The sequence below is a fragment of the Chaetura pelagica genome, unplaced genomic scaffold, assembly GCF_000747805.2.
Source record: "Chaetura pelagica isolate M959 unplaced genomic scaffold, ChaPel_1.0 scaffold145, whole genome shotgun sequence".
Taxonomy (NCBI): domain Eukaryota; kingdom Metazoa; phylum Chordata; class Aves; order Apodiformes; family Apodidae; genus Chaetura; species Chaetura pelagica.
The window spans coordinates 1,280,225-1,298,539 of NW_009953332.1; the positions used below are offsets into that span (position 1 = coordinate 1,280,225).

The 18,315-nt window shown below is 37.5% G+C and overlaps 1 protein-coding gene across 1 annotated transcript in view; it reads right to left on the reverse strand.

Annotated features, from left to right (window-relative positions):
- PHAX (phosphorylated adaptor for RNA export) overlaps positions 1 to 17,351 on the reverse strand; it is a 58,401-nt gene extending 41,050 nt beyond the window's left edge. Inside the window, exon 1 of the mRNA XM_009998167.1 lies at positions 16,898 to 17,351. Coding sequence (XP_009996469.1) covers positions 16,898 to 17,351 — 454 coding nt within the window. The remainder of the gene's footprint in view (positions 1 to 16,897) is intronic.
- Positions 17,352 to 18,315: the final 964 nt, after the last annotated feature.

Consider the following 18,315-nt stretch of genomic DNA (forward strand, 5'->3'; position numbering starts at 1 on the left):
TTTTTTGAAAAAAAAAAAAAATTCAAACTTATTTTTTTTTTTTTTTTTTTTTTTTTTTTTTTTTTTTTCCTGGTCAAATTAAGTGAAAGTGTAACACTTTTATACTTGTTTTGCACTGCTACTCTTCAATTAATCTCTCATGAGAAGAAAGACAAAACCAGTCCAGTACGAACCTAACAAAAAATTGTTTATAATTGTTTTGAAAATAAGCCAGCTGCTTACCAATTCCTGATACACCCAACCTCTCTTTCCCCCTGCTAATATCAAACATGTGCCATGTGAGAGCACATAAAGTAGAAGAAAAATATCATCACGGATCTCAGACTCTCTACTTTTTCTGTCAACATCAACTATGAAGCTTAGGTGATATTGTAAGAAGCCTGGAGAACCTTAAAAGAAGGATACAGAATAAAATGCACAGGCAGAGATCATTGTTGGTGCTGACATGACTTGGGGTGAGGAGCAGCATCTAATTGTACTGCCCTGAAAAAAAGAAATTATCTTTGTGGCCATTTCCCTCTCTTCAGCTGCTCAGAAAAGTTTTGTTGGAAGGCAGGGATGGGAAGGGTGAGGGCTAAAAATCTTTTCCCTGTCTCCTCCATCTGCTTTTCTCCCCAGTCAGGGGAAGTGGAGTTGCCTATGGAGAGGAAGATATCTCTGCCACTCACAATTCAGAATTCTCATACTTCACATGGTGCCTGCTAATTAACCCCAATAAACTACCTCAATAGACATTGTTACATGAGTGTTTCAGTTAAACAAATACATTTATTCTGTTTTCATGGTTTTCTACTCCTCTGGCTCTTTCAAATCACAAGGCTGAAACTCAAAGTCCTTTCTTACCTATTTGTTTTCATCCTTTAAAATTCAGCCTCTGGAGAGAGGTGAGTATGTGAGAGTCATGGCTTTTAGGTTAAATTTAAAAAAAAAACAAACAACCAATGTCTCTTACTTGCTGGATAACATAGAAAAGCCGGAACACATAGTATGACTGCATCTTGCGGCTTCAAAAACTAAGGCAAACACAAAGAATTCAAGCCACACTTCAAAATCATGCATGTTTCAAGGTGTATCAGGAAACAGCCAGCCTGGTACATAGTATCTGAATATTCAGTGGGTTGTGTTGGAGGTGGAATACCACTATTTCTGATTTCCCCAAGCCATACTGCACCAGAAAGATTTCATGACAAAAGGAAGGTGAAGTATTTACTAGATTGAGGGAAAATTATTATTTTTTGGATGAAGATGCAAAATAATGAAATGTTGGATGAAACCTTGGTAAACTCTGAAGAATGTTAATCTAGAATTTATGGACATTAACTAAACACAGGGTACCATTATCTATTTTTACCACACCAGCAAAAGTATTTGAATTTCCATGTAGCTCCTGGCATTCAAATGAAGGTTGCCACAAGATTACAACAGGTCTTTGTTGCAGTTGAAAACTGTGTTTTTCTCTCCAGGAATGTGGCTACAAACAGTTGTCAGGGGAGAGGAAGAGATTCATCTGTCCTGCCACTTTTAGTTTTTTGTGTGTTCAAATCCAAAGTTACAAGCAGATGACAGGAGGCTGCTGAGCTCCCCCTAAGCTGCAAACTGAAGGAGAGTCTGCTACATGCCATCTTGGTCCTAAAATAAGCCCATTTGTACTTGAACTGGGGCCTGAGCTCAGGGCATCAGGAAAGAAGTCAGACTACCATAACCAGTTTATTTAATTCCTAATGTTGTTTTTGTAGGGTTTTTTGGGTGGTTTTTTTGGTGTTTTTTTGGTGTTTTTGGTTTTTTCCTTTATTTCTTTTCTGTGTGATCCCTTCTTTATATATTTGGTTATTCAGAGCCTTAGATGATAAGGCTGATACTCTGGCATGTTAACGTGTATTTTGGATTTCTCTTTAAGTAAGCTAGAGTTTATTCTACGTTAAGCAACTTTCTAATGTAACCTCATTATGATTCCTACAGCTTTTCAGTGTTTGGAAATCTTTGCTTATTGCCCCAGAGCATAAGGTAAATGGCTTCAATAAACTCATTGTCACTCATAAACATCATCTTCCTCCTCCAAAGCCACTGCTTGCCTGATGATTTTCACTCAGATCACAAACACACAAATTGTTCAGCAGCAGTCAATTAAATACCATGGTAACCTGCTGCTTTTAATTATCCTTCTCTGTGCTGTAACAGCTGTGAAACACAGAGTGACAAGCCAAACATAATTTAAATACTGTGCCATGCTCCAGATGTTGTAGGACTTTGCCAGGTGTTTATTTTTAATGTATAACTTGACATTTTACCTCATTAACTCATCTTTTGCCCTAGAAAAAATCACTAAAAAAGTAGGTTTCATGCCACAACTGCTTTAATATTGTCACAATTGTGACTATAATGCTTTCAGTTTTGGTAATGGGGGACAGCTTTTTTACTTCCCCTTCAGGGCTAAATATTAATTATAAACATTATTGCTACTATTTTGAACCAAGGCCACACCACAAATGACCTGGCCCAAAAGCAACTGAAGTGCAGGGAAGATTTTATGGGGTTGCTCTTGTTTATGCCTGCGGGGTGCAGGTCTAGCCTTAATCTAGCTACACATCATATTATACCTGTGCAGCACATTTGCACACACACTTTCCCCAAAATTCACTGGTGCTACGAATGTTGGGCTTTGTGCTCATCTTTTTTATACAACTGTTCCACAGCCATTAAGAAAATTACCAGTTTTTTTAAACTGGGGTTTCAAAACCAGACTCTAAAGGCAATAAAAACAAATTGTCAGTTTTTGCTACATTATAATGCACTTTCTTACACCTGAATTGGGAACTCATAATGCATGTTAAGATCTGGTGGTCCACCATTTGAAAAAAACACTGAAACTCCAATGTCTGTTCTTTAAAATATTTGGGGGGTGGGGGGACAGAAGTAATAATAAAAAAATCTTGGCTTAGATCCCAGAACAATACAAATTAAGGGACAGTCATTCTATTGCATTATATCGATCTCTGCGTCTCTTACATGAAATAATAGACTTTTCATGATATTGGCTGCAAATGATCTTCCTGTGAACACGTGGTTAAAATGGGGAGAGTGAAGCTTCATAGCAATTATTAATAGGGCCAAACAGCCTGTACAAAGATTACTAGCAAGCTGTGTTCCAACATGACTAAAACAGCCTTTATTGCAGAGCTTGTATCTGTAAAACAGTGCTGGATTTTTTTAAAAAACATTTTGCATACAAGTGTAAAGCTTCTTTGCCTTGCTGACATTTAATCTTCTAAATAAATTAAATTATGACCTTAAGGGCCTTCTGAACACCAAAGAGCTCCTGCAACCTCTCATGCGTTCCCAACAATAATGGAAAGAAACTACTAAATTCTCCTTTTGGGCTGAGTTTGAGGGGGTCATCACTGTCCTCTCTTTGCTTTTGGTCTTCCAGACGGAATGTGTCAGAATTTAAATGTTTCTTCTTCAGGTCTGGAAAACATAACTGCTGGGACTTCGGTTTGTCAGGTTTTTGTTGCATGAGTCATCACAGCAACCCTGAACACACAGCACTGAGAAATGAGCACATTTGGCTCCATAACATGGCTAAGAGAATGACCCAGAAGAACCTGTGCTCACAGATGTCACTGTAGAGCAAACAGGGGAAGGAGTTTGGCAAGAATCAAAACCAAAGAACTCCAAGATAAGCAAGCTCTATATTATTATCCAAGAGTCACAAGGATTCCCAGCATTGCTTTCGAGGGGCAATTCCCAAAATGGCAAACCAGAGCCTTTTCTCCACTTCTCCATGGACTAAATGACCACCCTGTATTCTGGGAATGGTGAACAAAATTCAAAGCTGATGAACTTTTTCATCTTGAGGAAGAAGAAGAAGATGGGAGATAATATATTTCCTGAGAAATGTTCTGCACTTCCCATCATGTCTTCAATATGAAAGTCATTCCCAACTGTCACTGAATCTACTTGCCCTTAAAACTCACTTTGATTTATTCCCAGTTTGAACCTGATATTTTTTCCATTTCTTTGTTATTTTAAGCTGGAGATCTAAGTTTAAGCAATGTAACTCTCAGTTTTAAAATCAGAAGGACCTTATACTCTAGCATACTGCATGGGTCAAAAAAAAATAACTTAGTCTCTTAGCTGGTATGACAAACCTTGAGCAATTCCCACTACTTTTCATATTGACAGTAAGAAATTATGAGCTTTTTAAAAAAAAAAATCCATGCTTTGGGCCTTTAGTCTAACCTATTGCTTGAAAACATTAAATTAATGCCTGAAAAAGGACTGATATGATAGTCTTCAACACCTGCCAGATTATTAATGTAATTTAAAAATAAATTTATTTTGAATGCAAAAATGAAAAAGATAAAAAAATAAACCTCCAATTTAACTACCAGCACTACACAAAGGATAACATTTGGAAGACATTGCAAAGCAGATACCACAAAAATACTTCATAGATTAAATTTCTGATTTAAAAAAAATAAAAGAATCTGCATGAGCTGTGCTCAGGATAGGAACGTTCTGATAATCTGTGCTTTGTGTGATTTTAATTGGGATGTTTAATTAATGGGGTGTGTCACATCCTTCGGTGGTGATTGGCATAGGAGAAAAAAAGGTTTATTTTCTGAATGGTCAGACTATTAGTGCAATTCTGGCACATAAGGAACTTAATTATACCCTCTGAGGAACTGGTGCTATTTATTTATTTAAATTATCTGAAGATCTTTCAGTACTGCTCATCATTGTACAAGTGAAGTCCTTGCCATCATGCAGTAGAGCAGAATGCTACAGATGCCCTTTGTAAGGGCTTTATTAGCCAGTGTTCAAGCAGCAATACTGCCTCTTGATCTGAACTGGATCATACACAGTCGATACAGATATTTCTGTGCTGTACCTTCCGGGACCTTTGGTTGCAGGGTGACAATAGACAAAGTTAACCTGATTTATGACAGGTCAATTAGCAGCAAAACTCACCTTCATGCACTGAATATGAATTACTTCTGAAATTCACTGCTGAAGAGGTTTTCTAACCCTTTTCTATCACATGGCTAACCTTAGACTTTCTTTTCTCAGCCCTAGACAGACCATTGTGTGGTTAAATATTTGAAGGTAGAGCTGATTCAGCACCACCCACACTGATGACATTCTCTCATCGGTTACTGATACAACCCAAAAAATGAGTAGCATAGCATAGCACAGAGTGCAATAGCCTACTTCAGTTGGAAGGTACCTACAACAATCACCTAGTTCAACTGCTTTTCCTTGATATTTTTCAGATACAGTTTTACAGCTGTCTTATCACAGGAGATAATAATGGACATGTACTTAAAAATCTTTGTTTCTAGAACAACATAGAAATTGTCACACAGAGTGAAAATACAAGGAAAATCAAGGATTTGCAGCTGAATGACTAGTTATATCTCTGTTGGGATTTAATAACTACATTAGTCCTGATGAACAGCTGACATAACTTACCAATGCCAAGGACTCTCAGCATCAGAGTATGTATACAGTGTAGATTCCCTCTCTCACAGACTTGAGCTGCCCATGTTCATGTTTTAGCCCACTTGCAAAAAACAGTAGCTGTGCTAAGAAATAATATATGAGTTAATCTATTTAGTCTGATACTGGCATCCAGTATGTGCTTGCTTGAACTTAACACTGCTGTTACTTACCGTGTTCAGGGCTTCCTGAAGAATCTGAGGGAGGACTTCGCCCTTCCAGAATATCTAGTTACAGTACAAAAGTATTCATGGAAAAGGACCACCAAAATGATCACCTGGCCCATGACCTAGACCATCACTTTAGTGGCTTATGAGTAAAGGCCAGCATGAGAGATGACCCCTCTCATGCAAAAACTTGTGTGTATGGTTGAGAGATAACATTGGTTAAGTGCAACTATAAAAAGTTCCTGTGGAAAAAAAGGTTGTAAATCAGGTGCACCAGGCCATTCTCTGCTTTTGAGGTGGTTCTTAGAGAATGTACCTGAGCACTCAGGTACAAGAAAAGCAAGCTCTTCCACCTAACATTTTACGGACTATTTCCAGTGCAAAAGCTTTTTAATTTAGCATTGCCACCCCAGCTGACCAGAAGTCCAGAGTCATGTCCCAGTGTGGTTGAGGAGTATTTTAAAAGGGAAAATGCCTTGATATTGCATGGTTTTTGTTTCAAATTCTTTCTTTAGTCCTGAGAGCTAGAAACATTTTTGAAAAATAATGATTGCAGAAGTTTCTGTTTAATCCATAGACTTCAGTAGGTAAAGTGCTGTTGTCAGAAAGCATCAGCCTAAAACTAACTCAACAATACTAATTGAAACTAGCCAAGGAAAGAGAAAGACATCTAGAGAAAATTAGTTCAAGAATTATGTAATCGTTCTTGTATTTTACATAGAGACAGCTCTTGAGTATTCAGAGTTGCCCCACCTGCAAAACACATTGATAGAAGAGTGCCCTTTTCTGGAGTAAGGGCAGTAAGATCTCCTAAGTAGGTGAGAGTTAATGCACTACTTTGTAGTATTAAAAAAATTACCAATAAGCAAGTGTGCAGAAAAAGTAATCTTGAGGAATAGAAAATACCTAAGAAGATTACACTTAAGACACACCTTAATTTAAAGTTTTGTAAAAATAAAAAAGGAACTGAATCCCAGTAACACTTCACAAATGGAGAGAGCAGTATGTGGGCTGCTGTCCAGCTATTCTCATTTATTACATCTTAGTCATTTTTTTTTTTTTTTGTGAGCAAACATAAAATATTAAAATCTTGTGGCTGTAAATGCTACTATCTGTATTTCTGCAGCCAAAGGTCATCTTCCTTCCTGTTCAAAATCTTACCGTAGGAGAGGAATTACTCAAGCACGGTGTACTAAAAATTAACTAGTTATTATGGGTTTTTTTCAGGTAGAACTTCCCCTATCTTCAGTCAGTGAATCGTTTTATAAGCCATCTGTTTGTAGTTCTAATGCTGGTAGAGTCACAAGTCCTTTCTTACAGTATCACTGAGTACAATTTACTGATAAATATATATGCTTTAAATGATTTAAATGATGAGGAGAAAAACTACAAAGAATATCCTGAAATAGCATGACTGAATAGTAAATTAAAAGAGATTAATACTTCTACAAGTATTACATGCTTCTCCCTTGTAGTAGGCTTTGTTTCATTCCCACAGCTTCTTTCAGAAGTCTTTGCAACCCACCAGGTGCTTCAGGGGGTGCATCTACTAAAACCAAGCCCAGTTTTTTTTAGAAGATTATTGGAAAGAGATCTTGCTGAAGTAACCCACCCAGTGGGTTACTTTATTCTAACTTAATGAAGTAAGAAGATGTGCTTACTGAAGGAAGATTTGATTTAGACTTTCAGTCTTAGTGAAACTTCTACTGAAACCAGCAGGAGTTGCAGTTTGTTCCCAGTGTTCAGAGCAGAGGATTGCTATGTTTATGCTCCCATGAGCCAGAAGATGACTGTCAGAACAAGCATGAAGCCAAGGAAAGACAGTCTAAGGGATGTGCCAGAAGAGGTGTTCTGTTTACTTCTCTCCTATCATGAGAAACCACTTGACGACTTATAGTATGTCAAGGGTAGCTGCCACTTTGTGGTTTTGCCTGCTAATAGAACCAAATGGCCAATCCTCAAACTTGCTAGTCAGAGGGAAACATACAGCAGAGTGCTGATCTTAATGCTGCCACTACTGTGTTTCCACAGGAGGAAACTTCCCAGGATGTAAACAGCTGTTTTTGATTGCACCATCCTGCCAACCACACCAGAGTTTTTCAGATTGGATTCTGCAGTGGACTCTGCTCCCAGTTGGGCCCCAGAGCTGCGTGGTCAGACTCTCAACAGAGCTTAGAAGCTAAGTGGTTTTAGAAATCTGTCCAAAAATGTGTTACAAATCTAGGGGTGGAACATGGGGCAGGGGAAAAAAAAAAAAAAAAAAAAAAAAAAAAAAAAAAAAAAAAAAAAAAAAATCCCCACCCTGCTGAAGAGCCAGATGGGTGTGGACTGCTCAAAGTTCTGCCCACAGGGATTACTTTAAATAATAATCAAAACTAGTAAACACATAGAAGGAGCTAATGCAGTCATCTATTTGAGATTTTGACCATGCTACTGTCATTGAAAAATATTGATATTAGCTGGAGAGCAGGAGATCAAGAGAACCTTGGCAAGAAAGTCATAGAAAGGATTTCAGCTTTGCCATGTCAAACTATTTGTTTAAATTTAGATTAGTGAATCCATTTCAGCCTGCATGTATCTGGCTGTCCAGGAGTGTTTGTGCTTAGATTTCCAATGCAGTATACAGAAAGACTTTAAGCTCTAGCATAAAACTAACATAGAAATGACTGAAATCCATGCAGATAATGTTTGTTTGGACATGTAAATTAGTAAAATGAAGTGTACTCTGTCATTAGAGATCTGTTTTAAAGAACTTCAGAGATTTAGTTTTTATGTTAGGCAGTAACTATTTATCCACTATTCTGATAATTACAAAAGGAAAAAAAAAATACCTTTTCATTGCAGTAACCATAGTGATGTGCAGAATAATGATAAAACAAGGGACATAACAAACATATATTATTTGAAAATCTTCCATATATTTTCCAGATTCTATTACTTTATTAAACTATCAAATGTTTAAGTGGCCAGCAGAGTGAAGGAAAAATAAATATACAAAATCTCTTCCTTATTCAGGCAATAGTGCACACTAGGTCACCTTGCCCGGTAGGTTCATCTTGAGGAAAACTCCAAGTGACAGAAGAATCTGCAACCAAGAAGGCCTTTCCCATAGCATATTTTTCCTTTCCTTCTTTGCATTCAGGAATTCAGTAACAAAAGTGATAATGAAACATGCATTTACTTACCGTATCCTTATGTGATCAGGTGGTGTGTTTTGTGGCTTGTAAGCATTTGACAGGCAGGCCAAAACTCCAGAAGTGATTTTGATACATTAGACCAGACCATATTTTTCCATAGAATGTATTACTTTCCAAGATAAAGGCCAGGATCCCTCTGCAGTGTGGATCCTTAGAATGTGATCATATGCCTTGGGAATTTCTTAAGGTGGCTGAGAAGAAACAGTGAACACAAAGAATCCTATCAGTCACTTTTAGCATCCCCATTATGCTAGCTTTATAGGTTAAGTTCTTCCTTTCCATGGAAAAGTTGAAGATTTTCTTTAAGTAAGCACATTTGTTCCCCCCTTTTCACATATTGTTACATGCTAGTAGCTATGTTACCTCGTAGCTATGATATGGAAGATGCTGGTTCAATGCCATCCTCTTCCTGGTGGTACTAGATCCCAATGCTTCCACCTCCCAATTGGTTGGCCAACCACCATCCCTTTAACCGTGAGACATACAAGTCCCCTTCACTTTCTATTTCCATACTCATTGTAATTAATGCTGAAAAAGAAAAGCCATGAGAAACAACAGGGATGGAAAACCTAATTTCCAGATGAATGCTGTGTCTTTAATCATTGACACATATTGATATACAGGGACAGTCTGTATGTCTAAACAGTACGTGAACCAGTGAGGTTCTGGATGAAAAGGACCATCTTCCTCTGCTTCAGACAATGCCTTGAGGAAAGGCTGTTTGGGTAGGAATTTGCTGAGCATACTCTTCGGTCCAGCTCTACAGCTTAGATGGAAAGTGAAATTCCCAACTTTCTTTTCAAGTCTGAGGCAGCCCCAGGGACACCAAGCAGACCTTTAGGAGCCAGAAGAACTTCTGTGGATGTTAATAAATGCCAGAATGAGGCCACAGCTGAACAAGGGCTTTAAGAAACTCAGGTTTGGGTTTGGAACACCAAATGGGTCAGTTGTAGACCTGAAATATAGATGTTCACAATGACTAACACAGACTTCTGTGGACAGACTCAAGCTTCTCTGAGCCATATTGGACAGATGACATTTTGCTGTGTTGGCATTACTTTATTTTCAAGCTAACAGACACAGCCTGTAAGTACAAGGCTTCTGAGGTCAAGCTTACAACCTTGTTAGCATAGGTCTCTAAATTCAAAGTAACATCCAGCTTCTGCCAAGCATAATCTGAGTTAGCTTGGATCCACCTGTTCACTTCCATGGACAGATGTCTAAATGAAACCTTAGAGACAGAGATATTTATTCTCATTCTTCAGGCTAAGAAAGGGTTCTGCACAAGGCAAAATAGAAGGGGTGTTAAAAATAAGTTTTAAGTCTAATCCAGTACCTTAATCACACTACAACTCTTTTCCCCTTTACTTGTCTAGGTTAGGTTTACCTAATCTACAGGAGTTACAGGGGGTAGAGTAAAATACATATTCTGCAGATTTCAGTCTAAACCTCATTTCTTTGTCAGAAAGATAATTATATGCTTACAAGCCAGCAAAACCAAACTTTATATTAAAATGATATTATAGTGAAATGATCTTAGAACTCCAGCCAACTCTTCAGCAAGATTCTGTGCTCCACATTTAAGATCAGACGAGGGCAGGTAATGTGAAGGGAGAGTCGTATTCAGCCATGTCAAAGGCTCCAGTCACAGTGAATTTTTTTAATAAAAATAACTGCACCAGTGTGTATCTTGTTCCTCAGAAAACTTACTGTCATGCCTGTTTTATCTGTCTTTAACAATATTCAGGCCAAATCAGATCACGTAGAACTTTTAATCTGTATTATATTTCTAAGTACACATAATTTATTTGCATCATGGATTCTCAGAGGTCAATGATTAAGCATTTACCTCATGGCATTTTACAAGCTTGACATCAGTACTCCATAATAATGATGTGCAAACATACTTTTACAAGCCTTTCATGGGATACCACATCTTATATCATAGAATGAATGAAGCAACTGATGACAATTAGTTAATGCAAGAATATATGTCGTAACTTGCACTTCAAGAAAAATCAGAGGTGGAAAAGGCCAGCACTATTAGGTCATCTCACAGGACAAGAATGTTCACAATATGCTAATTGTGAAGTATTTTTTATAGATGCAACAAAAAATCATCTGAGCAACACCTGATTGCATGGCAAACTTTGCTGCCTTTGGAAGTTCTCACAACTATGTGCACATTGAATCATCTTTTCATACATGATGTAAGAGTCTATTCTCAGGAATTATGTATGTATTCCTTCCTTGAGGTAGGGAGATGAGTAACTTTCCATGAATCAAGATGATGAGAACACTCCCCTGAGGGAAAACATTGTCTATATATTGCAGGTTTATTTAAAAAAGCAGTTTACATTTACCCATTGCAATTCAACAGCCAGGGCTCCTTCTTCCAAGTTGATAGTGGTCCAAAATGTAAAAATAGATAAGGAAATGCACTGGATTTAATGATAAGCTCACAAACAGTTCTTATCACATAGGATTAAGGTGTTGGCAGTTACAGAAGTCCAGGCATTGGTCAGGCACTTTTTATGAAGTCTAGAGGGTAGTACACCTTTCTACCTGATACCAGGGATCATTCCTAAAGCCAAAAGACGTTACCTTTTGCATTTTTGTCTGTTACCATTCACCTGAATACCCCAGAGAGAAATCAGAAGCACAAAACCATACACCTTTTCTCAAAGGAAGAGAAACAATCAGATCCCTTGGCAGTTAATTTCCAAGTTCAGACTGTAGTGCTTTCATAAAAACTCCATATCATGGTCCTTATGTGCTTATTCAGTGACCAGTTCCACACACAATCCTATGCATAAAAACTATAGCAGGTTTTGATAAATTAGATTATCAGCTACTCACTTGCTGTTTTTGGTTCCATTTGAAGAAAACATCTCGTCAGTGAAGTAACAGTTCTGAGGCAACAGTATGATTTTATAATAGACCAAAACATATTAGATAGAGTGACATATGCTAGTAAAAATTGCTTTCATTCTTTTTGTCCTGTCTATTTGATAAACGTACAGTAATGTTCAAAGCTTGTAATATAAAAGCTTGGTGCTTAATGTTACTTAAATACTCTTTTATATGTATACCTAAGTAGACCCAAAGGACAAATTAGTGTGTGTGCATCTATATAGGATATGATTTTTCCCCTTTTATGCTGACTTTTCTGTTACTGTTTTCCTAACAGGAAAAACATGAAAGTAAGAAACTCAAGCTTATGATCAGTATGTACTCCATAATATGAAAATACTTTATAATTTAGTCACAATTAAAGAGATAAGAGTAGCTTTGGTGATAGAGCGGGGGAAATGGCATAAAAAGAATATTTCTTCTCTCCAACACTCACTGAAAATCACAGGCTCAAGTTCAAAATTAGAAATGAATAAGAGATGTTTTCTACATTCACAAAATAAAATGCATCTCATACAAGCTGTATGGAAACCAGCCACAGTTAGCACAGAAGTCCTATCAGGCCCTCATTAAACTGTTTTAAAAATACTTAACTGGTGTTTTTATGGAGGATTTAAAAATATATATTTTTGTTCTTCAGTCTGACCATGTGGATATGCTTGACTTGACTACAATTACCACCTCTTTGTGTGTAACATACACTTATAAAAAGAATAAGAAACCCTAGCTTGTGAGAAAGGCAGCAGTGTACTCAGGTTTTGTCAGCAGGTGATTGACTTCATGAGACATGAAGTCAGTGGGCACTCAGAGGCTTTGCCCAAGCAGATAAGAGGGTGGAAATCCCAAGATGCACAAGCATCTCTCTGCCAAACCCACCTTCAGGTCTGCTCTCAGCCACTGGCTCCTGAAGGTTAAGACCAGTCATAAATGTGTTTCTCTTACCCATAGATTTTCATAGAATCATAGAACTGAATTGGAAGGGACCCTAAAGATCATCTAGCTACAACCCCCCTGCATGGGCAGGAACACCTCTTACTAGATCAGGTTGCTCAAAGCCCTGACCAGTTTGGATGCTTCCAGGGATGGGGCTTCTACAATTTTTCTAGGCAACCTATTCCAGCGTCTCAGCACCCCCACATTTTATGTGACTTGTTTCAACAAAAAATATGCTGTTCACTTTTTGGCATAGTAAATGGACTTAACATTATTAAGTTAACTTGGGGTTGGGGGCTTTTCTGGCACAGACTATCCCCTGGTTGAAGTGGGCCCCCAGCTGTGTGTGACATTGGTGGTTTTCCACCAACACAAAGGTCATGAGTACTTGCATGCCCATGAGGACATATGTAGTTGCACATTCTCCTCTGATCACACAAGTGAGAGGTCCCATGGCAACGGGGCATAAAAACAGCTCCTTGGTGAGAACCTGGCCAGCAGTGTTTTGGCTGGCTGTTGCAGGTTTTGACTGGCAGTAGCTATGGTGCCTGACAGGCAAGTGAGAAAAGCCGTCCTGAGAGACCCTGCCAGCAGCTGGCTGTTCATTCCCAGCTTGCACGCAAGCTTTTTCTTCCCACCCCCTGCCCTGACTGTGAGGAAGTTTGAATGAACACAGGTGTGTGTTTGGCTACATGGGAGCAACATCCTACAGTGTCAGTTCCCAAATACAGCCCTAACGGTGGCATTTCTGTTGACTTAGATTAGGTTACACTCTGCTGTTGCTTGAACATGCACCCTCTGCCAGACAGATAATAACAGCACTGTTCCTCTTCAGAGTGGAAATCTTTCTACACAAATAACAAATGACACTTTCATTATATCTCCTGCAAGTGCTTCTGAGAAAGCCATGACATCCCACTTTACTCAGAAACACCACATGGACATCAGGTCTCTGAAAATTAAGTTTTCTTGGAGCAATGCTGTTTATATGTATGTGTTGAAAACAACCCCAGATAAAGAGGCAGCTGGCTAACAAACCTTGAATTTTGTTTGTTCCGAGTTTTAAGGAAAAATCTGATGCTGAAAGTCATCCTGTCCTAGGCTGCAAAGAAATTCCTTCCAAAGTGAACAAACAATATTACTACAAACACAAAAAGCAAATTCCATGGCAGTGTCCACCACAGAGGTCTACATTATTGATTTTTCTTGTTTTGAAGTGACCGCTTTCAGCAGTATCTGATCATCACAAATCTATGAAGATGCAGACTCTGTTCTACCTCTGAAGATCCTCTAACTGCCTCTCTCTTCTTCTGTGCTGTTCCTCTCAATCCAGATGAGCCTTGATTATTTTTGGGAGAAAGAATCAGCAAAATCTGGATGCCTTTCTGAATTTTATGAATCGGCCTAGCAAGTTAATGAGAGCAGCATTCTCCTTCTGATGAATTGGAAATGACTGTGGCAACAGGACAACTTGAAATGTTTTTGGCTTTCTCAATTAAGGAAGGACCAAAACACCCCAGATCAACACAGATAAATTGCTTGACCTGAAACAAAATAATTAATTTTAGGTTTGGTTTTGTAAAATTTTGATTAACTTACTCTTCTTTAAAATTTAGAATATGAAAAAACTCACACTTTTTAGAGAAAGAAACTTTTCTGCAGGTAAGTGTGTCAAAACATAGATTCAACTTTTTTTAAACTAAAAAAAAAATAAAAAAATAAAAAAAATCCAACTTAAATCCACATTTGGTCCTCTCAGTTTTTCTCAGCCTACATAGAAATGTAATTCTTTGGTACTTCTAAGTTCTTTGGATTACTTAAAAAAAAATTAGCTCAAGATGCAATGAGAATATTTTTCTGGCTATATTTTAGGGTCTAACCAGGAGCAAACTTTTGCTGAGATGGCTATGCTCTTGTCTCAACAATGCTCCATTTGAGTGAATCTATTCCAGGTTTATAACACTACACTTTGAAGAGAATAAGGCCTTAGAAACCAAGGTCTGTTTTGTGGATTTCTGGAACAATGGTTTACAGTTGCCAAAACCACAATGCTTTCCTACAACATAAAAAAAAAAAAAAAAAAAAAAAAAAAAAAAAAAAAAGAGAGAGAGAAAAAAAAAAAAAAAAAAAAAAAAAAAGAGAGAGAGAGAAAAAAAAAATGCTCTGGATTAAAATTAGATGCTATCTCCTTTGCCTTCTGTGCTTGTGAACAGCAGGCGTTTATAAACTAGGTATCATGAAGATATATTTTGTGTCCTTACTGGAGGAAGAAATACAAAACCTGGATTCACAGCATGACAATAAGTAACCCTCTGCATAAAACATGTCAAAAATCACTCCTTTTCAAGGAAAAAGATGCTTGCCATGAAGCCTTTCCAGAACATCAGGCTTTTCTGTGAAAAAAAGATCTGTCTAGTATCACCAGAAACACTCGTGAGGTGAGATCTGAGGAGCTTTTCAGTTGTCACATCCATGTTTGCACATGCTGATGAGGCTAGAACATTGCTTCCTCAGCAGGTGATGACACTGGGTTGACACAGATTTCACTGACTGATTAACAAACAAGCTGCATGAATAACCAGATGCTGAGGACACGTCTCATTGGCGCAAGCAATAGATTCCAGTTAGGTAGCTAACTAACCTTGGCTTGTCAAGTGAAGTAAGGGCCTGTTAACAGTAGTTTTGCTCATGGCAGCCAGTTGTAAAATCTGTGTGTAACTCTTCACATAATGCAACAAGTTTCACCCAAGCAAAGAAACCAGCCTTTGCTGTGTGTCAATTCACTTTTGTCCTGCTCATCAAAGGCAGACTGAGTTGTCATCTTTTCCAACATACAACAGAGGTGAGAAAAGATTTACTGCTCACCAGTTTTTTTTTTCAGATGTTACACCACAAAGAACTACAGAAGACTTGCATTTCCCAGCAAGTAATGTTTTAAAATACAAACTTTACTGATTTTGTAGAAAAAAACAAGACATAGTTGGATTATTTGACCCGGTTTTCAAAATAGAACCTGTCAACTATAAGTGACAATAACACTATTAGAAATGGAAAAAAAAAAAGGATCAGATGGTTGTTTTTAGTTTTTCTAAATCTTTGGGATTCCAGTCATATGACATAAAATTTCCTCTTCATTTAAAATTAAAAATTAATTTTTATTTGGAATTTTAAGATGTTCAGTCAAACTTGCAAACAAGCTGTTATCTGTTGACAGAACAGTTTAAACGTCTGCGTTGCAGGATATTCAAATAAGTGTGGCCTCTCCTGGTTAACTCTTTAGGGCCTCAGTATATAGGAATGTAAAAATATTCCTATTCTACTAGCTTTAATGACTATTTAATCTCATTTCTAATTGTCTGGTTAAATAGCTGCTGTCACCAATAGACCTTGAATAAATTTTAAAGAAAAAGTGGAGCAACCCATAACATTTTCCCAAACACACTGACCATGGCTGTCAAGTTTTCCTGTACTGTGAATTTCCTGGCTTTTGTGGGGTGAATATTTTTATCTTTTCCTTAAATATAATTACGTTAGTCTTCAAAAGCTGGGGTTAAAACTCCAAATTGTAAAAAAAATGTATTAAAAAATAAATAAATAAAAGATTGCACTGGTTCCAAATGACCGGAAGGCAAAAAAACATGCTGGTTGTCCTTTTCCTATTAGTCCTACATGGAAATAATACTTTTTATTTCTATTTAAGTGCTTAGAAGTGTTTCTTCATCTGTTGAATACATTCTCATTATATATATATTTTTGAAGGGATTGTAAGGAATTTACATTTCAGTTAGCATTTGGGGGCTGTTTAAAAATCTGGATCATGACAGCAGTCTCTAAAATACGTTTGAGAACTGTTTATCATTGACCCAAAGTACTGAACTATAGTAAAGGGGGGGGAGGGAGGGAAGGAGGGAGGGAGGAAGGCAGGCAGGCAGGCAGGCATCTCCTTACTGTATTTAACCCCTTCTAGCTTATGTGGCATGGTTTTAAAAACATGAATGTAAAATTGATTAGGTAACAAAACATTAGATACAATGACATTTTAAAAAAAATAATCCCTCAAGAACTGACAAAATAGTTTAAAGTAATTGTTTTTATCTCAGGAACATTAAGTCAGCTGCCTCAAAAAATAATTTTTAGATCATCTTTTTAAAGGAAGAGTCCAGAAGTTTGATTCATTTGATGACTTACCAATCAAGACGTGACCTGTTTTCATTGCTGAACTACCTAGCACCAAGCCATGTACTACAAGCTTCTCTTCACTGATGACTTTATCCTTTCTGCCTTGTTTTTCTGCTCTTCTGGTGCTCCATGAAGACTGATGGACAATCCCTAATAAGGCCTCCAGCAGCCTCTGCTGCTCGTCTTCTCCAGCTCTGTACAGTTTTCTGGGATTTACATAAACATATACATCTTTGTATTTCTGCTGAACAGTGACACCCATTTTCTGAGAAGACTGCTGTTTCAATATGGAAGTAGGACCACAGCTTCCACTGCCTTTCTTAACAGAATGCTTTGGTAGAAGATTCTTCTTTTTTAAGATTTTGGTCAGTTTCTTCAGTTCGTACTTTCTTTCTTTTCTTGATCCCTCTTGAATAACTTCAGCTTCATTTTCACGAAACCTGACATGATTCACAGTTGGCATTTCCGGGCAGCTGTTCTGAAGCAGAACTTCTTCTTCACTTTCACTCAATTCTAAATAAAATAATTCCCCATTTTTCTGCACACCATTCAACCATTCAGGCTCAAGGTCACTAGGAAAGAAAGAAGAATGATCAGTGACAACTCTGGTAAGGAAGTCTGCTACACAAGTGACATATGTGGCTTCAAATAGGTAGCGTACAAGGAAAAAAATGGGAAAAAAAGACATGTTGCTAATATATAAAATACAAATGTAAATATGATAAATAAATAAATAAGAAATAATTAATTTCTCTTCTCTTCCACAAAAGTCTAATTAGCTATTTAATAGAAAACTGTGAATTTATGGTGAGGGATCCTGTCATAAATGTCAAAGGTTAACAGCTTAACTTCACTGTCCTGATTATGATGGCATTTAGAGTGGTTTAGGACCCATCAGTGTAACATATATGCTCTCACTCTTACATGGTAACTACTAGTATTTATTTTTGTTTAAGTGCTCTGGGAAGATGAGTTTGTAGATCACTTTGTTCTAGGGTATTGGGGTCAGCCTGTTCCAGAAGCAAAACCTCCCTCTATAAGGATGAAGGCTCTTTGGAAGCAGCAGTGAGCTGTTTGACTCACTGTCTACACTTCTGTTTGTGCTAGCAATCTAAACTGCAATGAATTCAGAGGAGTCAAGAGGAAAGAGACAAGGGTTGTGATGGAAGACTTGAGTCAGTCAGATGCTACAGTTGCTGTAGTTCACCTTGAGTTGGAACAGTTTACAAAAGACTTCAAAACATGGGTAAGTTTTTATTATTTGGTGAGAATCTAGTGCATATTTTCCATTCTCTGGCAGCTGTCTATACAATAGGCTGGATAGTTAATAAAATGACTCAATACCAAAAAGCTTGTGCTTCTCCAAAAATATTTTATTTGCTTAGGTACTAAAAACTGCATTCTTATAAAACATATAGATTTATTTA